General features: G+C 35.9%; 1 protein-coding gene across 1 annotated transcript in view; it reads left to right on the plus strand.

The window, feature by feature from the left end:
• FUT9 (fucosyltransferase 9) overlaps nt 1-26166 on the plus strand; it is a 102127-nt gene that overhangs the window by 58651 nt on the left and 17310 nt on the right. The window contains 1 exon segment of the mRNA XM_032105096.1: nt 13147-13240. Within this exon segment, the coding sequence (XP_031960987.1) occupies nt 13147-13240 (94 nt within the window).

Here is a 26166-nt window from a genome sequence, read left to right on the forward strand (position 1 = left end):
TTGTTTGCCAGTATCAGTCTACCCTCATGTGAATGTGTGTGTTATAGCTTCAGATGTATGATCACATACTTGTTTACTCAAAACACCTTGCCTCACTCATCACAAAAGTTTGAAAATTCTCAGTGAATGGCAAAAATAAAGGCTCTGTTATACTAAAGGAAAAATGAAGACTTTTTGGCCAGTAGTACAAAACTGTTAAAAAAGGAAGTTACTTTCGCTTTATAGGGGTGAAGCAGGTAAACACATAGGGTAAGTTTTTGACATGGACTTTGATTGGAAGTATCCTGTTTTCTTACACAATATTTAGAATATTTAAGTATTTAAATGCCAACAAACTTTAAAAGGATCAAGTTGTTTGACTTCTACTTATGTTAATAGTAGCTGCCCAACTAAATTCTTCAGTAACAGCACAAGTTTTCCTCCATATTGCATTTTATAATAGAGATGATAATGCACAGTTCGAAATAAATTATAAGACAGCACAGTTGCACAGATAAATTATGAAGTAAGTAAATGTCTTTAGTTGTGTTCAATTGGTAGTCAGTAGAGCTACTGGAGGAAAAAAGTTATGCTAATTTCAGTACCAGGAAGATAGCAACAATAGGATAAGAATATTGTGGACGATCAGATAGTTCCGGCATGTGGAGCATAGCTGGAAGATCATTAGGGACAGGAAACCACACTGCTCCCATTCAGCCTCAGTCTGCTCATATTTTTCTCTGATTATCATTTATTGTCTTTCCTTATGATTATTCACCATCTGGAAGAGTCTTTAGTTGACCAAAGCCAGGAGACAAGAGGCAAGACCTGAGGAAGAATATCAAGTACTTTGCTCACTTACTCCAGAAGAAAAATTGGATAAATCAACAGCAATCAGTACCATCACTCAGGATTTTTGACCACATTCTGAAGACAAAAAAAAGAAGTAAAGCAGTGACCCAAAAGTCAACTTCCAAACACTCAAGGCCATGTCATTTATGATAGCCAGAGTAAAAAGCACAAAGACTCTCTCTTGTGCATAATGTTTTCTAGGTAAATAATCAAGTTGAAGGCTGATTAGAATAAACAAAGACAAGATCAGTCCACTTTCTATTACTGTAGCCATTCCATAAACTGGTGATTTCTAACCTATTAGATGCTATATCATCCAATAAAACTCACTTCGATCTGTAGCCAATCAGCAGCTTAAGCTCCACCCTAGACAGGCCTGGTCAGACTGATTCATGAGTGCTTGACATAAAGTGACTACTTTGCCTTCTATCTACAAAGCAGAACTCCCAAATCAGAAAGACAGTTTTAAAGACATTACTTTTTGAGCCAGCAAACCAGTATGATATGAATGCACATAGAGCTAAGTGAAAGGAAGAAAAATCTTCAGAGACAAGAGAGTCATGTGGTAAGATTCATGCAAATAATTTGAAATATAAAGCGCATAAGTCTCATTGGGTTGCCTGCACTTTAAAACTCTGTAAAAGAGAAAAATTGAAACTTTTTCCCTGTGTGTCACTCCATTATTTATTTTATGTCCAGTTACGGAGCTATTTCAGGCTTTGAGAAATAGCTATTTTATGCCTTAAATTGAAAAATCTGGGCAATCTTTGTTTGTGCAATTCATAGGCACCTAATCTGCAAGAAAAAATTTTGTCTTTTCAGTCTCATTCTAAGATTTCTTATGTGTGTGTGTTTAAATAAGTCTCAGTTTTCATAAATTTCTACCTGACCTGTTGGTTTGACTTTATTTTTCCTGAAAAAAATTTTACCTGCTTTATTTATTCTGTGTTTTTTGTCAAAAACAGCATAGCTGGCTTCAGTGTTATTTTGATAAATTGCTAAATAAGTACGGGTTTGAACTACAAATTTAATTATGGAAGATAGGACAAAGAACACAGCACTTAACAAAAACAATTACAGAAAGAGATAATTAAAACAGAAATTTGACCTAGGTATGTCAGGTCTAAAGCTTGAAGTTTGAAGCAGCTAAGCTTTGATCCTGCAAAGGCATGCCCAGAGGCTTGGTTTAAGTCACTAAAATCAAGGGGGCACTTTGCAATGCAAAAGAGCAAGCAGGTGCATCCATCTTTCTAGTGCCAGAGCATAAATGTGCCAATAATCTAAAGCATGCGTGAAAACCCTCAGTCTCACTGTTTAACAGTTTTTAGAGAAAGCAATGAAAATTATGTTAATCTGGTCTCCATATTGTTCTTGACTTGTATTTGCTAAAGATAAAATAAAAGACTAAGTCTGAAGAAAAAAAAGGAATATGGTACTAAAGAGAAGAAATATGATACTGAAGAGACAAGCACCTTCATGTTGTGCTTCCACACAAGAATTGCTCACAATATGGCTTTTGATTTTTTTTTTTTTTTTGAACCATAGTCATTACACAGAAATTCATGCAAAAACTAATTTAAGTCAGGCAAGCCATTTACTCTTGCAAGCTTTGGATCACTGAGAAAAAATTAACACCTCCACTTCCAAGAAAAGGAGCCTTTCATATTGTTAAGAACTTTGTTGAAGATAGGGCAATGGTTGTCACAGGGTTGATTCTGACCATGCTTAGTCTCTGCAGTGATTTATTTCCATCTGATCAATTCTCAGTAGCTTAATGGTAGCAGATAGTTTAGTAGATAAGACAAAACTTTTTCTCACTCAAGTCTGTGGGAAAATACACACTGGTGCTAGTGAAATTAGACTTTTTGGTTTTGGTTTGTAACTTTCTCTTAACTTCTGGCCCAAGTGTAAAGGGATAATCTTGGTTTATGAAGATAATGAGACTCGAGTGGTGTGACGACAAGGAGGTCCAAACCAACATTTTGTGCCTCTGCCGAACACTTTAGATGGTTAATTTGCAGCTTAACAGTTGAATATCATGAATACTTGTGAGTTTAAATCTATGAAGAGATTATCTATAAAATAACAGATTATCTATAAACTATAAACTAACAAATTAACTATAAACTAACAGAAGAGATTATCTATAACAAACTACATTTTTTTAAAAATGTATTTCATTATTTTATTTAAAACTAAGCATTCTGTCTTGGAAGGAGTTGGTAGACACAGAGAAAGATGTTTATAGGTGGGATTACAAACCTGAATCATAGGGATGTTTACTGTTAGTTCTTGTAACTGATGTCTTCATTATTTTGCAATTTTAAAAGTGAGTTGATAATTTTTAAAAAAATATTTTAAGTGTAAAGTGGTTCATGTATTTATTTGATTTCCTTCACTATTCCTTTTCCCATCCTCTGTTACCAGATGAAAATGAAATACCAATGCAGTTCTTTGCCCAAAAGATTAGGGTACACTTCATTGTGGGTTTTTTGATGATTTGGTTTCTGTTTTAGTTGTGGAGAGTCTCCCTTACCCGTTAGATTCCTGTATTTAAATTTAGATTCTTTTATAAGGCAGTAACGCCTTCTTTGGTAGTGCAGTAGTGTCGGTAGGACAACTGCACAGGTTCTTTTTCATAGTGGTTGGATATTCTAATTCCTGTGCAGAGAAAAAAATACCATTTTTGCAATGTAACTATTTTGAGTAGATAAATGTTCAATTCTGCACTAGCTGTAACACTCTTTTGGTGGCATAAATCACTCCTATGTGAAGGACACACCAACAAAAGGACAAACATGAGCTGGTTAGAACTGCCCATTTGCAACATAAAGGGCATTTCACTTCAGAGAAAAATTCTATATAAATGCATTTAAATATTTTATAATTCTCTGGAAGAGAAGTCTTCTGCATATAAAATCTATGTTACATCACTTAATCTTCTTAAGTGGATGAGGGGGAAATGCAGCAAAAAGTCACTTATCTTGTGCTAGTTCTAATATTGCCTACTCATGTGTGTCAGTTTTAGGAATAATAACTGGAAAGAGTGAGCAAGGGATAACCCCGAGGCACATAGTTTACCCTAATACATACAGATGGAAATTCTAGGGCCTACAAAGGTCAGGCTTGTACTGTGTAGCACTGCAGAAATGCAGTAAAAATATGAAGTTGCTATATATTCCCAAGACTTGTTCTCAAATTCTAAAATATTTTTACCCTAAATCTCAGCTTGTCTTCATTCTTTGTGTATTCTTTCCCTCTAAGGACTTGTCTAACCTTGGATACTTGCCAGCCTGCTAGTAAATAACTTGATCGTGTAATCCTTATTCAAACAAATCTGTTGTTGACTTTTATTAAGCCTGTTCTGCTCTCTCTCGTATTTACCTACACATAGCTACAGAGTCTCCAAAGGACACAGGATACAGACATATATGCTGGGGAAAATACAAGTCTTGATTTGGGAATTGATCATGAACTTTTCAATCAAGCAGAACTTCCAGAAGAATATCACTTTTTTTCTTTTTAATCTATTTGCCAAGCTACTATGTTATTGTCCCACATTACAGCTGTCTAAGGTAATGTTCCCTTTTTTTTAGATTGAGGTGCCAAAAATTTTAGTACTCATATGTAGGTGTGAGGAATCATGTGCATATGCCTTTTTCAAACCAAAAATAGGGCACTTGAATCCAAATTGCTTCAGTACAATATTCTCTAAATAACTACCCAAAGATGATCATTATCTTAAAATTATTCCTGTGAAATAGGAGTTTTTGCATGTGCTTAGCTCTTTACATATGAGTAACAGTTCAGTAGAATTACCGACATGCATGAATGTAAATGATTTTTATAGTTACTTTAGAAATTTAGTACAATAAGGAATTCCCACATCGTTAAAATATTCTGAATTTTGGAGAAACACAGAGTGATTCTAGATTAATACAAAATGTTTGGCTTGTATTGCAAATTATGTTAAAATCTATTTTGTATCTTGAAGTAGGTCAATTAAGGTAGTATAGTTAAACTGCCCCTTTTTTGAGCAGAATAGATTTATAACATAGCTAGTTGGATAAAAGCATAAGAAATAGTGCAAAAAAAATTATGTCATCAACTAACAGAAATGGCAAAAAGTCTCTTCTAGGGAAAAAAAAAAACCACCAGGATCTGATTAGATTGCGACAATGAAAAAGAGGCAGAAATCTGACAAAGAAAAAACTCCAATTAAGATAACTCATGGATAACAAACACACAAAAAACCCCCATGAGATATGCTGAATACCATTTCATCTATAAAGATAAAGTTATCTGATGTTTTAAAAGTAACAGAGAAGAACTTGTGGTGGAAATGGCTTTCTCAAGCCTTTTGATGAACAAAGTGGATTGACTGTCAATCACCCTAACAATGCAGGAAGAGAAACTACTTGAGGTTGAAGCAGCAGATTTGTATTATAAAAAGACTAGACATTAGCTTTAATATTTTTTTAATTACTTTATTTTTTATATGAGCTGAATTTACAGTCAGAAAAAGGAGATAAAATGTTAAATAGTTATGAAACATTTTAGCTCTTAATAAAGACAATTATGTAGTATTTTGTACCTCTTTGTAATGGAACACCAGCAAATCCATTTTTCAATTATATTTAGATGCTTACTGGTATTTTTGTGTATATGTGAACCAAGAAAGAAATTATCAACAAGCAGCACTTTAATGTAGGAAGGCTTTCAGGTTTCAAGAAACTAGTTCCTTTCTAGAAAGTATCATGCTGCCTGATTCCCATGAGGACAACTTACCTAGTGTAAAGATCAATAACAAATAGGCTTTCTTGGATTAAGCTGGAGAAGGTTTAAAAAGGCTTGCAAGATTTGCAAAGTTCTTTCCAAAAGAGAAGAGGGCTTTCCCAGCAGACCAGTAGCAGCTAGGGACCTTGTCATTTTGAACCAAAGTAGCCCTGCTGGTTGTATATATGAATTGGCAGGTAAGGGAGAAAAGTGTGTACTAACCCAGACCGGAACTCTGGAAAATGCCACTTTTATTATTAAGTATCGTATATTTTACTTTGTGTCCATGGCCATCCAAATACTTTATCTGTGCTCAAGGCTAAGGTTATGAGTAATTCTGCTTAGTTTAAGTGTGAACATTTAGAAGGTTCAAATGGAAAAAGTAATAATTTCCAAGTCTAAATTCAAGATAGCATCTAAGCTTCACAGGTGGCTGCTTCTGTTTTGAAGATGAGTGTTCTAAGTCAACTATAACTATTCTGACTCCTAGTACTCCACTTGTCAGTAGCACAGTGCACTCCTCAGTGCAAACACTACCCTCGGTTCCAAGTGTGGAAGTTTTAGGCATTGCAGCATTAAACTGTAGCTGCCTGAACACTTTTCTAGTTCTTAAGACAAGTGACACTGAGCACTGTATTCTCCCATTCTCTAATTTCCTTTCACTAGAAAAAATGTACAAAAATTGCCACAAGATTTGGATTATAAGAAAAGGCATAATTCTACTATGCCAGAAAAGCCAGAAAAAAGTGGTCACTCTGCTGCCTGCATAAATGCATAGATGGTGCATATGAGTTCAGAGCAGAGGAAATTGCTCCTAACACCTGTCAGGATTTATTTCAAAAAGTGTTTAAGATGATTAATGTTAAAAGTGAAGAGAGTGCTTGCAGAATGGAAAGATGATTTGTGAGTATTATCTGGGATGGAATCTTTCAGTTTGGGAAAGTATTGTAGTATGCCAGGGCAATCTTAGGGCTATTTTGCACTTTGATATCATACTTGTAATTTAATGGAGAAAAGATAATGGAAAAATGGGTAAGGAAATTATTTAACTCAGGAGCAATGCAATTATTGAAACATAATTCATGCAAACAGCATCCCTGTTATTGGCCATACGTGCCTCCTGGCTTCTACTTGTAGAGTATAAATGCATGTTATAGACCTCCCTCCTCACCTGTGCTTTAAGAGGACGTATCCTGTAGAACAGGTCTCTTCTTTAAAAGGATCAAGGGGACAACACCTTAATTGTGGTAGCCACACTCAAAAGGGGAAAGAGAAGACGATCCTGGCCTCTGTGCCAGCCAGGACAGCATCCGCTCAGGGTCTAACATTTCAGAGGCTAAGTGTAGAGTTAGTTGTCTACTCAAAGAGCTAATAAATAATGCAATTTGATTTAAAGATTTCAGATCACTCAGGGCATTCAGCAAGCACCAAGAAAACAGAAATCAGTCTGGAGAGACTGAAGACCATTCTGGGAAATATTTGCTGTATAGAATGGTTGTAAAGTACACAGGAAAGAAATGGAATAAAATGAGGATCAGCAATAAGAACATTGACTTAGTGTGTGGACATAGGAATACTCTGTGTTTTTCTTAACCAGATATTCCATCCCTTCCCACCATTAGACTTGATTGCCATGAGGCAGTACTTGCAGATTGTTCAGACAATCCAAACATTATGAAAAACAGTGATGCCTTACCTTGCAAGAGAAAATTTTCAGTTCCTCCTTTTCCATTGCCTTTATCACCATGATAAGGCCACGTAGTTCCTTCAGATGAGCTTACACTGTGTTTTCTTTTATTGCTGCTAAAGCCCTCATCAGCTCCCTTAGGTTTTTAACCAGGCTCCACACTGCACTCCTCTGCTCGTATGAAATACAGCTGCCAAAATAGCCATGTCTTGATATGCCAGTCCTGCTTCTGTTCTGAAGCTCTATCTCATTCTCCTGTTTCCTACTACATCAGAGTCAGCCTTTATGTTTTTGCCATTGTACTCACCTTGGAACACGTCCATCTTTATTCATTTAGCTGCTGTGGTAGCTTTCACCTTTCAAGTTCCCTCTAGGTTGCCCTTTAATGCCACAATAGGCTCCTCAAGTTGATCTTGCTATTAACAACTATGGAAAGAAAAGTAAAACAAGACCAAAAAAGAAAGAAAGCACTCTTTTATGAATTCACTAGCAAATAAGATGGCTGATACATATCTACTTTAAGCTTTCTAAAGCCATTGAGACCTGCATACGTAAATGCATGATCTTACTTCTGCTATTTTTGTCTTATCATTCTTGTCCTCCTTTGCTGGCATCATTTACTGTATCTTGGCTCAGGCAAAATATTTCTTGTGGCAAATTTTTCACCTGTAAGAGAATGTTCATAATACAAACTCAAATTTTTGTTTTGATGGAGCCCTCCAGGAACTTGACATAAGATATGTTATTACTGTAATATTTTAGAAACTACAACAAAGTGTTACATCAACCAGTTAAACTACATCTTTTTAAAGAAGTAGGTTCTGTGGTCATATAGTTTTGCAAAATATTTAAAAAGTTTGAGCCACCTGATGACCCAAATCAACTCAGTTGTGAGATAGTCTCCGTCCATCATCTATTACATAAGCAAGACATCACTCCGAACACAAAAGTGTAAAGCAAATTCCACTGAATAATAAAATGTATTGTATACAAAAAAAAGTACATCAGATTTTCAATTTGAGAAAAACTGACAATTTTTATGGTGATATATATCATAGATTAGAACCATCAGGAAATGACAACTTGCATTTGCAGTTTAACTTTACTATTTTCCACACGTTTTATAGCACAGCTACCATTTACATGTATTTAAGTATTTCTCAGATAATGTAATACACTCTAACATTATCTTTTCTATTCATAGTAGCTAACATTTTAAAAAAAAGTCTTTAAAACAACAGCAAGGAAAAAATTTAAAAGCTGAAAACCCAGTTTTGCAGATGCAAGAACCTTACATCTAATTATTCCATTTATGATCTCTAAGAGCATTGAGCTTGCTCACTCAGTCCCCAAGCTCACATTTGCAGAAGGAAATTCAAAAACAGCTGAACAAATGCATATGTTAAGCAACCTGACCTTGACTCTGTACTCTGTACATTATGGTAGTGATTTCTTTGTAAACTGTTGTTTCAGCTGAGTTAATGAGTACAATTCCTAGACAAGATCAGACTGAGAGCTCGGGAGAATGCAGGTGACTCAGAGCTAATGTGATATCAGATGGAGCAAAAAAAAGAACAAAGACACACACTCACTTTTGATTTCCCTGAGGGGGTAAACAGAAACACTGAAAAAAAAAGTCTATTGGAGGAGAGGGAGTGGGAAAAAATGCCTTTGGTAAGTGTAGGGAGTTAAAAGGTTTTGTGCTGCTATTCATTTTCAATATTTTGTGTAAGAAACTGCCCAGAGCATCCAGGAGAGCCTCTCACTGGGAAATCTCACTGTAGCAAGTAGCTGCTAATTCCTTTTTAAATTAGTATGTATTCCTGAAGTACAACTTTGGCCTTTTAAGCACACACCTAATGAATGCTTTAAGCCAAGTGTTCTTCAGCTGCTTGAAGGTAAGGGCGTGCAGCATGGTGGTTATCCCCTGCAGCTGTACTCCAAAGCTTGCTGTGTGTTTGGCGCAGGCCTAGCTGTATCCTTAGCACACCAGACAGTCTTAATGCAAGCCACAACACTCAGTTGAAATCTTTGCCCTACACACCAGCAAGCTGGGAATATTCAAAAGGCTTTGACCCAGCTTTGAAGGAGAATTTGGCATACTCCAGAGAAAACCAGAGGCTAATCAAGAGGCATTTTACTGATAAAGTCAATGACAGTGAACTAAGAGAAATATTTTAGTGTATGAACCAGATAAAAATCAAATTATTTTTTCACATTTAAAAAGCAATAAACTCTTGTCTTTAAGTCTGAAAATACCTAAACTACAATTGAAATATTTAATGGGTTTGAAATAGCTAGGAGAGGGGGGAAAAGGCTATGAGTACTAAATAAGAAACCTCATGTTTTGCATGTTTGGTTGTTTATCTTTGAGGTCAGACTGGAGGGGTGTGACAAACACATGGGAAATTTGGACAGAAGGAATGCAAAAAAGAATCAACATATTGTGCCTTTTTGATATTCTAATTGCATTTCTTCCTTCTGTTTCTTCAAATCACATCTGACACTTATATAGTTAGATTAATCTGATAGATTGCAAATGTATTCCAGGGTTGTAAATGTATTTGACACATTAAAAATATAATCATATTGGTTTAAAATATCTGCATCTTTTCCTTCTAAGGGCATTGCAAATCTTTTTACCTGTAAGTTATAAATAGTGGGGAGATTTAGTTTGCACTCCTACTTTGCTCAAAACATTATTTAACATACTTACTACATGGTTTAGATCTGTCATTTTCACTTGTCATGCCCAATGGCTGTGATGTCCATAGCTGTCATTCAATAATATGAAATTGTACTTTTTGCATCCCTGTATTATTTTCTGTGAATTTAAGACCAGTCATACTGACAAATGTTCAATTCTTTTCAAGCCTGATAGAAGACATTATGATTCTGTCCTGAAAAGACTGCTTTCCTTCATCACACTAAAACTTATTTATAGTTCTGCAAGTTACTAATGCCATTTTCTAAAACTTATTTATAGTTATGCAAGTTACTAATGCCATTTTAAATTACAAAGATTAAATTATCATTTAAAATAGTAAACAAATAAGTAAATAACTAAACAGCAATCTTTTTTCCATATTTTCTAATTATTTTACTGTGTTATTTTCTTGACCACAATGCTTTCATAAACCATTTTTGGATCTGTATTTATTGTGGACAGATTTTATTTTCTGTTGGGTTTTTTCTGTTTGTTTGATTCATTTTGTGTTTGTAATGGCATGACAGAGCTTATATCCTGGGCTGGTGCTCGTAGTTTTCAAATAAAAAGCTTTTCCCAGTCTGCAACATCCTAGGTAGTGACACTGCCCTTGAGATCTTTGTTTTGAAAGAAGGTAGAGAAGACATATACAGACAAGAGTTCTATATACACTGTACAGCACCCTGTTTATAACAGTCCAGGATCTATAGTTCAACTTAGTCTACAGACAAGGTATAGAATGTTTCTGATGTCATTGCCTTTTACACAACTGTTCATGAGAATAGATCTATGCAAATTCCACAGAGCAGGAATAAATGTAGATAGGAAAGTATTCTAATCCCCTGGCTTTTTTATTTTGTTACATATTTTGTGTGAAAGCATTAGAATTTTCTCCACACAAGATAAAATGTTTTTTTTATAACCAGAAAGGATACCTGCACCCTCTCCTAGTTTATGCTGACAAATAAATCAGGTGGGAAGTTCCACTTGCTCATCTGCATTAGATATTTAATGAAGTTGAAGACCTTTGTCAGTACACCCCAATCCAAAGTAATAATTCACGAAGTAAGGCCAATAATGATAAGAAAATATTTTCATTTAAAAGAGCAATAACCTCTTTCTATTGAACTATGTAGGAAAGTTTTAAAGATATTTGTTTGCAATTACTTGTTGATTCAAAATAGCAGTAATTGTTCTTCACAAATATTACTCTGTAATTTCTCTGAACAATTTATCAACATCAATTTGCATTTGGCACATATGCAGCCTTTTTCTTGTAACTACCGCTTGATATGGTAACTACTTTGCTTAATATTCTGTCTGGGGTACCCAGATTCAGTAGCTGTGTAGGCCAGACCTGTGCTTCAGGAACCTACAAAACTAATTTCTCTGTTGCCCACAAATGCATTCACCAGCTCGATCAGAAGCAGAAAGTTGTGGGGTTTTTCCATTCTCCAGGACCTGCATGCTAAGCCTGCAGACAATAAGTTCTGTGCTGATTTCGAGGGTTTTAAACTATTAAATTTTGGTAAATATATTTTATCTGGAAGATTCTTTAGTCATCCTTCTGTGGAACTGGCAGGTACAGGCAATGGGGGTAGACTTGAACATCATTGCTCTCCACTGCTTCTGAGAGTAATTTGGGCATTAATTACATTTAAGAGACATGAGAAGGACTTTACATTTGTTGCTTAATACATTTCAGTCAGGGTAGTTATTGGATACAGAGCTATAAAAAGTAAAGATTTTTGTATGATAAAATAGCTGGGCAAAAATATCAGTGCTTGGTAATAGCAAAAGAATATTAATCATTCATCATACTCTGCAATTCTATCTGTATTCTCCTGGAAGATATAAATACTAAACAATTAAGGCCCACAACCTCTCAGCAAGTTGAGTCTCATTTCCATTTTATAGAAAACTACAGGCCACAATAATTAAATACTTTGGTTAAGGCCACAGAGTAAGTCTGCTGAAGATGTGCAAATAGATTCAAACTCTGCTGATTCCCATTTTGGTTTTTTAACCGAAGAACAGGTTTTTTTCTGCAACATTTCTCTCACTCATTATACATCTCTTGCATAGTTTAAATTAGCAGCATCATTAAGAAGTGAAGTTAATTACCTTCTCTCCTTTTTAAAACTGTTTGCTGATTTCTATATTGAATAGATTCAAGCAGGTTTTCTCATGCGTTTATAATGGTAAAATATCTAAACACAAATCTGAAAATAATCATGCTGCTTCTCCATGTTTTCATGGTATAAACAGCCAATAACACCCACAGCAACCTTATTAAGACAAAGATTAGCAAATATAGGGGTTTAATTGGTTTCTGTTTTCAAACATGTCAAAGCCCTAAAAGACTAGCATTTACACTCTCCTTCTTTATTTCTTCTTTATAGGCAAACCTGTTGTTATGAAAATTAATTCACTGTTTGAACCAACAAAACTTCTCATTTTTCTAGTGAAATGGGAGGGTAGTTTTTCACAGTATGTTATCAACCAATTTCTAAACTCTCATTTTCAAAAGCAAGTACAAGGCATAGAAAGGGCAAAATTTGAAGGTAGGAATGTTAATTGCTTAATATAATACCCAGAAACTTTAGTAAATTCCCCCTGGTGTATTATTTGAATTTTTAGGTTCTGACATAAAAGTAAAACATTTGACCTATGGGCACTTATGCAAATATTTCATATAGAGCCTAGAAAGTCAAACTCTCATTGAAGAGGACTTACACAACTACTTCATGTTCTTAAGTTCTAATGTTTAGGCACCCGTGGGACATTCTACCCTCTCAGCTTCCGTGTAGGCTTTCTGTCTCTAGAGACCTCTTCATCCAAATTGTCAGTGAAGTCTTGAGCATAAAAGTCCACTTACTGGCTTCTTGGCTCTGAGGAAACCACAGACCTTTCTACTGTGACTGAGCTACCAAAAGCCCAGGGACATCTCATTACCCTCCTAGGATTGTCAAAACAAAATGTGTTTTCCCTACAGTATGTCTAACCCCCTCATAATTTTTGGAGCATGACTGAACTTCGCATAAGTCAGCATGGAGAGGGAGAGGAAGGATATCTAATTGACATGTAGCTGACTTATGATGTCACAAGACATCCTTAAAATGTGTTTTGTTTCATTTTAAAACAGATATTTACCCCTTCTGCAGTCTGTCACATGAAGCTGCTGTATTCTAGGATGCATCACAGATGGAAGATCTTGTCTCCACAACAACAATGTTCTGGTGAGAATCACATTCTGTTACAGTAGTCAAGTATTTAAGTCTCACCTGTGATGCACAAAGACCTTAATTTCTGAATTCCTGCTTGCAGCTTAGTTGTTAGGTTTCTTCCCTGGAAGATAAAAGCCCAAATCAAACACAGAAGGTATTTGGATTTGATTCTCCTATTTTCTAGATCGGCATTTAAGATATGCTCCTTACATTCCCCACCTGCCAATCCAGAAAGAACTGACCCTACTTCATCCACTTGCCTCCAAAAGAGGATTAATAACTCTATATCCCTAGAGGAAATAAGAAATAAGCATCTAGTCTCCCTACAAGACAGTTATTTCGTGAATTACTTACTGAGTAGTCTCTCTCCTCTAATATGAAAGTAGATTATACAACCAACTTACAAAATATGCCTAAATTTTGGAAGATTGAAGTCCCAATATAAAATGTCTAGGTTGGTTTTGAAAACAGTGATGGATTTCTAATGCATATGGATGTCAGGTGCTTTTAAAAACTGTAGCCTTAGTCCTTCCACAAATAGGATGCTAGTGCATTTCACCAAGCTTACTGTTTTGATGTGGGACTTTGTAGAATTCTGCAACACATAGCTAGAGCTGAAATTACACTTGTTCTCAAAACCATTAGTATGTACTAAACAAGGAATTTAATGTGGCCATCATCATTAGACTCACATAGTAAGAGTTAACAAATCTTTTCGGCGTAAAAGAGTTAATTTCATTAAGACTCTTTATATTTAATAAATTGCTAGTCAAAAATTAAGTGATTTATTTATATTCCATGTAAAACAGTTATAAAATACTATGCAAAACATTGTTATAAAATACTGTGTAAGAAGCTTTAAAAAGCTAATTTTATATATGTCTTTGCAGAGAAATGGAAGCACTTGCTGACCCTTAATATTTAATCTTCTCATTGTCACAACATCTTTTTAATTTTTTTTTTAGCTCCCACAGAGAAGAGATTCTGAAAGAAAATAGAAATGAGTATTCATTTATCCTTATTATCCTTATAATTAAGTTTATAAAACAATATTGTGAGCTTACTATGAGCATATTAAAGTTATGATACAGAAAAAAATAATTACCTGTGATCACTGCTATAACTCATTTGTCATTAAAAAGATAGCTCTGAATTGGAAAATGTGTTTTGGGGGAATAATTTGAAGTAGCTGACAGAAGAAAACTGAAAAAGGAATTTGGGGTAACTTTTGCCTCAGAGATAGTGGGGTCCACCACAACCAAAAACTTTTATACCTTTAAACACTTAAATCTTCTCAAAAATAACATTTGTTAGTGAATTTTAATAGCAACATGCTACAATGGCATAACTACACTGATAGTGCAGTAAGAAGTTACCATGGGACAGAACTCCATAAATACATTTTTTCTTTTTTCCAACATGTAACTGCTGCAGTCTACTTCTTCTTATTGATTTCTTTGGGTTTAGATCCATGCCAGCTAAAAAAGCATTTGAAATATCTCTGAAAGTAATGAATAGATGAACAGAGAATGCTAATTCTACTTTACTACTAAGTCTTTAAACATACAGTATACAAAGGGAGAGAAAATATAAAAATAATACCTGTACTGCACATCAGCTTGGGGCATATTTGCCTAGTCTGCTTTTCCTCTGTGCCCGTCAGTTTTATCCTTCTTCATATCATCTTGAGACTAAAAACTGCTTTGTCCAGGCTTTGAAGTCATACTAGAATAGAAATTGCATTTTCTCAACTTAAAAAACTTGGTGTCAATAAAAGAAAGTGCATGACAATCTTTCAAACAGGAAAGCCTTTACACACAAGACCCATGTAGTATTATTATTACCTGTACATGCCTCCTGTGAGCAAAGTTCTGACCCCATTGCCCTTTTGTGCAAAGTAATAGAAGTGCCAATGAATTGTGATTCATAAAGACTGTTACAATATCTATGCTGTATAAGATCTTTGCTGCATAGTGGATCTGTCCACACTCAAGAAGTGAGCCAGCTCTGCCCTGTGTTGTTTTTCAGGGCATCAGTGCAGTCAGCCCACCCAAAGCCATGCTGAAATGTTGGGTACATCAGCTCAGGTAAATTACAGCTGGTGCTCACATGGTATCTGAACTAAAATGATTTATTTTGGTCTTACTTGGAAAGCAAACACATTGCAGCTATAATCAGGGGATCCGGATTTGCAGAGATGCAAATCAGAGTTTCTTCTGCAATTACTATAACTCCTTTGTGCACTTGACATGACACTGAGATTAGGAGGTAATCTGATAGATCACTTTTTGATTTTTGCTTTTCCAGTCTGCTGAATCTCATCTGTGCTGATTTGCAAGCCCAAAGGTGTCACAGATCACAATTACTCACTTAACAGAGGTTTCAGTCAGTACAAGAGAAACAGTTACACAATATTAGTTACATGATAATTTCTGTGCTTGCTTTCAGAATGCTGTACAAAGAAGGTGAGTCTCTTTAACTCCATTTTATGTTTGAGGAAACTAAATCAAGGCATAAGATCTGACTTGCCAGCGTCCCCCATCAGTTCTTTCAACATTCAAGCAGACCAGGTAAAATGTCATCAACACTCAAACTTATAATAGGATACTCTCATTTCTAATTTCTGTCAGAAGTGCCATCACAGCTTCTCTTTTATGGTAGCCTAAAGTACAGTTGTATATGTAAAAGAATTAAATGATAATTTAAAAGCATAAAGAAGTTTACACTGAAATAAACCTCTCGATTTTGGTGTAGAGGGAGATTTTATTTATGTAACAAATATTACATTTACAGCAAAATTTAATACAGACCAGTCATTATGCTTCCCTGTTTTCTTAAAAAAACAGGTTTGTTTACAGGTAATGTAAACATATATATACTATATATATATACTATATATACTATAACAGCATTTCCAAACCCAGGCTGTAGCAGTCAGCAATTCTTTGGGAGCAATGCTAAAAACTGATACCTTGATTAAGTAGTAAGAAAGAACTGTGGAAGAGACTAAAATGTGAATGGGGACTCCATGTGCATTTGGGAAGACTTGCTGCAGATCAATGTCCCATTCAGAACAGACAGTTTTGACAGTTCAGGAGGAGGTTTTTGCCCAAGAACAGATTCTAGATCTGAGAGCTCTGTAAGGATCCTAATTTCTTTTTTCTTTTTTTTAATAAGAGAATAAGGAAACAGACACTTTTAGCTATTTAGAGCATAAGTAGTTCTGAAACTTTAACATCTTTCCCCAGAAGAATATAAGTTCCACATATTTTTACAGTTGCACAAAATAAACATATTCTTCATATTTCTTCACATTTTAGGAGTGAGGACAGCAGTTTAAGAGAGGCTGACAAACCCCAGTCATTGCTTTCTTCACCAAATGTGCGAACAGCAATGTGTATACCATTCCTGGGAAAAGGAAGAAGGAGTTTTTGTTTTACCAGTGTTCTCACTGGTAGAGAAGTCAACAGAGGATAGGAGTCTAAAATTCATGGATCATTTTAGGAGAAAAACAAAAAAATAAAAATGTGAAGAAAATACTTCACCACACATGCTAAATAACATAGCCTTAACGTGCAGTAAAACAGGACAGGAGCATCTAATCAATGGAAAATTTCTCTGAATTAGAGAGAAGTGTTACTTATTCTGTAACAGTAATAGACCTGTTCAGACCATATTCATTCTACACCTCTGATGAGTTCCAAATCACAGAGAGTATCACTCAAGTATTTTTCCACTCTGGGTCTACTCAATTGTTAAACCAGTTCCTAACGAAGCATTGCAGCCAAGTGTATCCAGCGCAAGTTTTGCTCCAGACACAAAATAGTCTGCAGTCATGGTCCAGACTCATGGGGCATCAAAAGAGGGGAAAAAAAAACGGTAAGAAAGAGCATTTTTTCGAAACTATTTAAAACCTTCCACATTAAGATTTCTCTGCAGTGAGTTCTTTATACTCTATTGGAAATAGCAGCAAAACTCAGGAGCTGCTTTCCTACAGTCTCATAATAGGATTTTTTTCAATCAGTACTGTATTTTTTCATTTTAGTTTTTGGGGTAGAACACATTACTTTTTCAAGCTTTGCAGCACAGCTGTGATTCCTAGAAATGTATCTCCTTTGGAAAATGGAAGCTTTGTGTATTCACAGGGCTGCAGAACCCAGGAACCTCAGGCTTCCTGGATTTAGGTTTACCATGAAATTGAATCAAAAACAATGGTGAAAACATTTTTAATAAGTCTATGGTGTGGGAATTTTTTTGTGTATGAATTAATATGTATCTATGGAAGCATACAGGAAAGATACTAAAAGGCATTAATTATATTGGTTTTGCTCTTTCTTTACCATCCTTCAATGTTGTAGGGTCCCAGGAGTGAGATGCACTGAAGTCTGGCAATTCTCATTCATATTTAACTGTTCCTCAATATCTGTCTAAGCCAGAGCAGTTCATAGGTATAGTTTCCTGCCATGTCTAGTTGTTCATATCTATGTTCTGTAGAGGGGCTGGGAAGCTGAACAAGCTAGGATTATTTAAAGATGTTATTCAGCTGCTTGATTGCAATAATGCTGCTTCCCTCATCACAGACATTTTGATTGGAAATCTTCAGTGAGAGTCACAAAGGACAATGTTCATGTAATTAGGATGCTAAAATGACAGCGACAGAATGTTCGTTGAGCTGTGGGAATGACATTTAAATAGTGGGTTTCATACTCTGTATTTACCACGGAAATACACCTTCAGACTTATGATGCGCGATAACAAACGTCTGCCACCCTTATTACAGAGAAAGTGGGGCTTATTATTCAGGGAGTAACAACAGCTTTCAAAGCAAAAGGCAAAGTGCTGGTCAATGAAGACCAGGAATGTCATATTTGTTCTTCCCCTGTCTTTTTGCCCTAGGGAAAAAGTCTCTGTTACCCTATCCCAAGACTCTGTTTGGAATTATTCTCCATAGGAGATGTTTCCATTAAAGTTAAAAGGGAGAGGGCTAAGAATTGCATTCACTGTATCATTTATTTATTAAGCTTCCCTTTCTTTGCTTTATCTAAGTGATTTTTCTCCTTGGCAGCTACAGAAGGAATTACTTTAGTGTGTTGTACTCAGTTTGATAATAGTTATATTCTATATCATTCTGTGGTTTCACTATGCTTCTTTTTGTGGCATCATAACTTGACCAGTTTGGAGTATAGACATCTTGATAGTTTAGTGGTCATATTTATACTGTGGCCAACCAAAAGGGATTGTTTGAGAACAGTGATTCCCAATTACATACCCATATTGAAAGTTTACAAATATATATATGAACATATTAAAAGTGAGGTCCAGTATCGAACCTCACTAAAGATCAGAACAGGAGCAGGTAGATGTTGGGCCAGATCCAGGCTCTGGATCATGCTGAGGAACATGGGAAAAAGCAGCTTGATTCAGAGCATCTTTGTGGTCACAGTGCTGTCACCTGCAGCCAGAGTCCTCCAGAAGATCTGTGAGAAATGTGAGGAAACTGGGTTTGGGAGCAGACAGAGCTGATCACAGTCAGAAGAACATAATGCCTCTTACTCCAAATGAGTTATTTGCATGGCAATATATACAAAGTCTACAATCACAGGTCCAGAAAGTGTATGCAAAATAAAGTGCTATAACCAAATTAATGGGATTAGCTCATTAGCTGGATAACGATTACACCTGAGAATGTCAGTGATTAGATCCTGCAGTCATTTTTAATTTGGAGTGTCTGCTGCTGGGGTAATGAGGTCTAACTCTAGTAATGAATGAGTAGAGTGAGGCTGGTACGAAATGCATGAAAGATTAAGAGCCTACATGAAATGTCAGGGATGTAATGCACCCTGCACCATTACTCCATGAAAGTAACAGTAGCACCCTTGGTGTAGACACTGGTAGGCATGGAAATTAATTCTGTGTAGTAAATAACATAGCAAAGGCATGATTCTTCAATTCTGATTCAATAATACAGAATAAATAGCACAATAGGACATACATATAATATGTCTTCAACAGAAAAATAACTATCAAGAAACTGCCTCTCTTCTGCCACCTTTACTGTGGGTGAGTCTGGAGATCCTGTCTCTCCTGCATACTCTCGAAGTCTTAAGGCTTCCAGTTCTTTAGCATTCCTTGTCTGACCACTGATAATCTTTCCCCTTTCTCAGAGGAACAGTACACAAAGAAAAAAAATGCAATGCTTCCAAGTCCTCTCAGTCTTCTCATAGGTCTTTATTCCACTAATTTCCATGTATGAAATAATTGTGGGATTAACATGCTGGGCCCTATAAAGAATGCTCAAATTTCTGCTGATGTAACTTAAAATATGTAAATGCACAGTAAATAATAAACTCTAAATGATGACAAAGGATAGGAAAAGAGGTATTGGCAGTGTTATTTGGATAGTCCAGTTAAATGGTTTGTATGTTGCTGGAGCTGAAAGATTTCCCTAGTTTTTTCTAATTCTGAGAAATCAAAAGGGTCTGACATTGCCCCAGAAAGAAAAGGAGTAAAGATGAAAACAGGATCAGAAGAATGATGAAAAGGGAACAGTAGAAGGGAAAAAATAAGAGAGAGGCAGTTAAGAGAGTGGATCAATCTGTTGGTAGAACCATGATGTCTGAGGTTACAGCCATAAGGAGACTCAGAAGCATTGTACGTGTGCATGTTCAGGAACAAGCTCTTTAAGGCAGCTCCTTTGAGGTGCCCTTACCTGAAAGCTTAGGGGACACTGGGAAGCTTAGGGGACACTGGTACTCCTGTGGGTGCTTGCTGCTAGAGCGACAGTTGCTGGATTGTCTCCTGATAGAAACTACTGATTACTCAGGCTATGTCTGTATCAAGGTGAGATACATTTCTTCCCCCCTTACTTTCCTTTAGAAGGTAATTCAGTAGTACAGCTCATGAGAAGGATGTGATGCTGTTGTCATATCCCATTCTGACAGCATGTGACAGTGTATATCTCTCTCTGCCAGGCTTGACAGCAGAAGAAATCTTCCAGCCACTAAGGGAACCATGAATTGATAGCTGGGATGACTTTTTGTCCTCTGCAAATTTTTGTGACATTGAGATGCTCCCTTTTTGTTCAGGGCAAAATTGAAATCTTTCAAACAAATCTGTCCCTAATGAGGTCCACTGACATTAAAGTAGCTTTGGGCCTCCCTGAAAATTTGTTTAAAATATGACAAAAAAACATCCCTGAGAAAATGTTAACAAACTCAACATTCTCAAGGTAGATTTTTGTCTTGACAAACTGATAATGGAAAAAAATTTAACATTTTTTGATCAAGTCTCTTTGAACTTTCATAGATCATAACATAGTTTTATGCACAATGCATCAAAATGCAAAATCATTTGAGAATCAGTTTATTAAGAGAGAAGAGGAAGCAAAAGACACAATTCGTCTTGTCCAATGAAAATAAGAATGTCATTTCCACCATAGTTTATAGCTTCTGTCCAGTAAATCTGAGTTTTCCCTCCACTAGCAGAGAACAGGTTATCACTGAAGGATTTTGGAAAAGGAATAAAAAAATTTGCTCTTCATTTCAAACAATTATAGCAGTGGAAATGTTTCTATTGTTCTTAAATTTTGTAAATCAATCCATTTCAAAGATAAATTCTGTGCCGCGTTTGCCTGCATGCTATCCTTTTTATCTAATTTTCCTTATATGTGGCAGTTAAATAAAACAGTGGTGTAAAATCTCAAAGGGAAAATAAATCCAGCTAGAATAATCATATTATCAACACATCAGCACTGCAAAACTCTGTCTTGCTTCCTTGCACAAAATGACAATTTAAAGTATCTTTCCAGAAGTCTCCTGGAGATTATCGTATTTTCTTCTCTATTTAGGATTAAAAAAAAATCTTAGACAACCTATTTGAAGTCTCCTAGTGAAATACTTACAGTTCAGTTCAGCATTATATGCCAGTTTCAGAGAGGCTGGAGTGTAATTTATTTCATTTTACTTTCATCAGCAAGTCAAGTTCATCCATCCAAAACCAGTTTCTCTGGATGCACACATTTCATTTGTTATCATTTTGAGTAGCACGGAGTGCAGTCAAATTCCAATATCTGTCAATTGTACACAAGTACTGTTAAGTAATCTTTTACTTTCTATTTAAATTCTTACACCATGAACATTGAATAAATGCTTGCTTGGCATTCAAACAAACAGCTTAAAGCAGAAAAACTGCCTTTAAACTGTAAGGAATTTTCTAACTATTTGATGAGAATCTGAAAACTCTATTTTCCAGTTAATATTAAATTACTTGGAAACTATAAAAAAGTATTCTGCACATGTAGTTATGCCTCTAAAAATCCAGAGTAACTCAATTTTTAAAAATACTCCTCTGATCTTCATAGTCTTTGTCTTCATTTGTTGTACCAAATTCTACTCACATTTTAATCTTTCCTTTTGGCATTGCAGAACAAAATTTCAGAACAATAAATAACAAAACCATATGCTAAGGTGTTGAACATGACCTAGGAACCTAAATAACTGAGAAAATAAAACAGAAGATATGTTGAAAAAAGCCTTAAAAAGGCTTCATTATAACATGTTCCTAGAATTTTTTATTATTTTTTTAAACATGCTCATAAATCTTAGACATCTGTATTGGCAACTAAAATTAATCCACTAGAAATAGCTGGTTGAAAACAATTATGTTTGTCTTATTCATAACTCAAAACCTTAATGAACAGAAGACTTGAAAGAAACTGACTGGTATATAAAAAAGAAGTTGATAATAATTGCTGACGCTGAAAATGCAAAAGGGGACAGAATATGAATGAAATCTAAATTGGAATTTAAGAATCATCTCTCTCTAAAGCTTTCTATTCATATCAGCTATATCAATAAACATACTTGTTTGCTTAATGGGGAGTAAATTCACCCAATTCCCTCATGACATATTTCATCAGAATTCTAGTCTGAGCAACTGCCTTCTCTTCCTTGCAAGACTTTTTCCAGAAATCTAAAGGCATATTTCCCATCTCCAGCTGTTTATATAGAGGTTTCATGTATCTTATGCTGTAAATAATCTTGAGGATTGGAGGATTCAGCCTGCTGCTGTGCTTCCTGCTGAAAGAATTGTTTCAGAGCAATGCATTCTTTCATGTCCTCTCGGACAAAAGGGTTAAGGCACATAAGAAAGAAAAATATTTTATTTCTCCTATAACAATAATACCTGTCTCTGCTTTCTGCCTCCTTTTCCCATCCACCCATCCCTGGCTCAGTGCCTCAGTGAATTCAGCACTCTGTTTCCCTCCCTTCTATTTGCCAGGATGGCAGTAGTAGTGACTCCTTTGCCTTCTGCACCCACTGGCTGTCACAGTGCAGCACATCTTGTCAGGACGACACAGCAGTAGCACATCTCATTAGGCCACTGCCTCTGTCCAGGGCCAGCAGCTTGGGCAGTGATTCCCTAAACATTCATAAGTTCATCATGTGTGTGGGGGTGTGTGTGTGAGTGTGAGCATCCTACACAGGTAGAGATGTATGTGAAGGTATGGATACAAAGAATATAAAGCATAATTATAAAATACATTTCAGGGAATCTAAGTAATTAAGTGTGCTACAAATACCACATATATATTGTGTGTGTACATATATATATATAAAAGTATCCATACAAGTATATATTTATATTTATATTTATAAAATGTTGCAGGTGTGAAAATGGAGAAAAAGGTGATTTAATCTTTCCTTAACCATTACTAAAAGGTGATTACATCTTTCCTGAAGTTACAGATTGTGTGTGGCAGTGTATTTGTGTGTATGAGGGAAAGTGTTCATTACCTGTACCTTGTTCCAGCTTTTAGATTCCCTTACATCTGTCTTGCTGTCTCCTGAGTTGCCTTAGGTTTTTTATTTTTCAGTTAACTTTAATCACAAAGGAACAGCTTTTGAGCTCTCTCTTCTTACATGTTGCTGCAATCCACTGAAAGAACAAAACCTTAACCTTACTGAAATTAATAGGTTTTCCAGTGTTTCCTTGAGCAAGATTTCATCTCTGATACTTCTTGTCTTTCAGCAAATCCAGATTTGCTGGTAGAATTTCAACTATAGTTCTGCGAAAGGGTTGTGGCTTTTCTTATTTTAAAGATCAAGGGGTCATTGACTTTAATCTGATTAAATCTTCCATTTCCCTGTACTAATTTACCTCAATAAAGAAGATTTGGATGTTTTCAGAGATTTGAAACAAAGATACATAAAAAAGATATCTGATCAGAATAAATGTGATATGACTACTTTCTGGTGAAATTTGTTTGAAGTAAAATACTCTGGTTTACAGATTCAACTTTTTTGATGCAAATTTAAGTCATAGTTGTCAAATACTTGCTAAAATTTTCATGATACTGTGAAAGTTACTTTTTCTTTCCTGGGCTTGATTTCCACCCCTCTTCTACTCTTCATAAAGCAGTTTCAGTAATAATTTTCTGATTGTGATGTGATTAAAACTTTATGCTTGCAAAATTCCAAAAGATTCTTTAGGGAAAGGCATTTCAACAGTGAAAGTCTTGTTATTACTAGAGCTGAATTTATTTTGCTTCTATGATACTCTTAATTGGTAGATTTGAAAGTATTTTATTAAAGGAAAGTAGTCTCACACTATAGGTATCTACGAGACAGAAAGTGATTAGTGCCTAACTCAAATTCTACTCAACTAAACTTGGGTTAAACTGATAAAAGAGCCAGGAAGTTCTCCTACCACTTTGTTCTATGTCCTATTTATTAGACTTCTCAGGGCACCAGCAGGCTCTAATTGCCTTGGTAAAATAATGCTGTCCTTCAGCAGACCAATGTGCTTGTCAGTGAGATAAAGATTCCCTAACATTATTATTATTGCTTTTGATTAAACTTACTTTACGAGGGCTTACAATAGACATGTATTCTAGCAGAAATTCCATTTAATTTGGCTGGGAAGAAGTCTTTGTGGTAATTTAACATTCGTTTTATGTGACATTTGACCAAAACTGACCACAGAGATCAAAGGCTGCCCTCATCAACCACCACGTGCTGAGCATTAGCAGGTCTGGTTGTTAGCCCAAAAGTTTCTTTAGGGTGCCTGGAACACCCACCTAGTGCAGACAATCTGTTGGGCACCACAAACAGTGAAAAAGGCTGCCCAGGACAAGACGGATGTGTCTTCCTCCATCCTTCACCAGGACACATCAGCGCTCTAAAGGAATGGGTCCTTCTTGGGGTTCAGAGCTGGGCATCCTCCCTTGAGAGCAGGGATCTAGTCCCCTTCTTTTATGAAGAAGTTAGAAAGTTACACCTTCTGGAACACAGCCGGAAAATTATTCATCCAAAATAAAGACCGGTATTTGTGGTCTTTCCACCAAAGGAGATTTAAATTGCCTCTTCCACCTTCTCTTTACAGGGTTGTAAACTGCCTGGGAAAGGAAGCTGTCTCTACCTTCTACTGCTGGAGATATGCCCCTGGGCATAAACCATTGGGGAGTCAATAGGCAGGAGACAGGAAGAGGTCAAAAGAAAATAGTATTGTCTTGATTAGCAACTAGGCCTCCAATGAGGAGAAAAGGATTGCTCATGTCTATTTCTAAAGCTCTTCACACATTGTAAAATTGGCAGACATTGTTGTCCAGGAGCTAGGAAATCTTTAAGGAAATAGAAATATCTAGGTCTGAATCACTTCAGGCTGAAAAAAGATTCATATCTAATAGGTCATAGCTTCAATTGCTGCATAAAGGGACTTCATCTTATGCCTGTTTCCTTTAAATTCAAGCAAACAAAAAGCAGCTGTTACCAGTGCATTTAAGATGGAGTCTGCTCTTGTAGGCACATCTATATCCTTAGGGCTGAGAGCTGGGGTAATAGCTAGTTTATCGATTTCGAATGGCCCTTCCTCATGAAGAATGAGCCCCTTCTGGGGACGTGCTGGCACCAGGCAGCTAAGAGCTCAAAAGTCTGAAAGGCAGAGGGTCAGAGAGAGTTTAATCATGACCAGTACTAAAAGACAAATGGTTTCAGGGTTGCAGATACCAACATTTCCGCTGATCCCTACTAGTAGATCCTGTTTCTGGTTTGGGGCCTCTTAGGACTTGGGACAGCCTAATCAACCAGGGATTTAGGTTCCTCTCAACATTTTTGTCATCAAATTAGTCCTACCCACATTTGCTAAACTGTATTAGCTGCATGGATTCACAGTCTGTTTGAAAAGGCAATGGCCTGCCATCACTTTTTTTTGCACCAATGTCCTTAATGCAAAGGAATACCGAATTAAGTGCTGCTGACCTCATACTAGACCCGTTTTTTTAATCTTTTACAGTTTATTTTCCTTGCTCTCTTTCTTTCTTTCTTTCTCCCTGTGTTTCCTCCTACCTATCTCTGCAGACTTTCTTTAGAAAGTTACTTTCAGAGTAAGATTGCTATATAAAGCCTTTCATTGTAGGAAAGGCTTTCCACTTTTTCAATGCCTAGTTTTAATAGGCAGTAAAGTTGTACCAGAGAAAGACTATGGGCTGCAAACCTTAAGACAGAAAAAAGACCACTTGGCAAATTCCATTTCTAAGATACAGTAAATAATTTTACCTTGAATTGTTACTGTAGTGGCAAAAATTTCATTAATTCATTATGGAATTTTTTTCTCTATTAAGAGTAGAATAATGTATGCCACTAAAATCCAGTAATTGAACATTAAAATCAAGTGCAAATTGGACATTAGAATGAAACTTAGACTGCAATTATTTAACTTCTCTTTTTAACCAGGTTAAAAGGAAGACAATAAGCTAAGAAATAGCATATAGCTTGAGCCTTTTCAAAAGAAGTATGATCTCTGGACTAACTGCTGGTCTGTTTTTTACAATGTATTGTCAGCAGCCTGTGCAGAATATTCTTCATTCCCGTGTGCTAACCTTGAGTTGCTCTCAAAGGCATCAGGGTATGTGTTAACCTGGACAGTAAGTAGTAAAAAGA

Source organism: Corvus moneduloides, chromosome 3 (genome assembly GCF_009650955.1).
Source record: "Corvus moneduloides isolate bCorMon1 chromosome 3, bCorMon1.pri, whole genome shotgun sequence".
In the NCBI taxonomy this organism is placed as follows: Eukaryota; Metazoa; Chordata; class Aves; order Passeriformes; family Corvidae; genus Corvus; species Corvus moneduloides.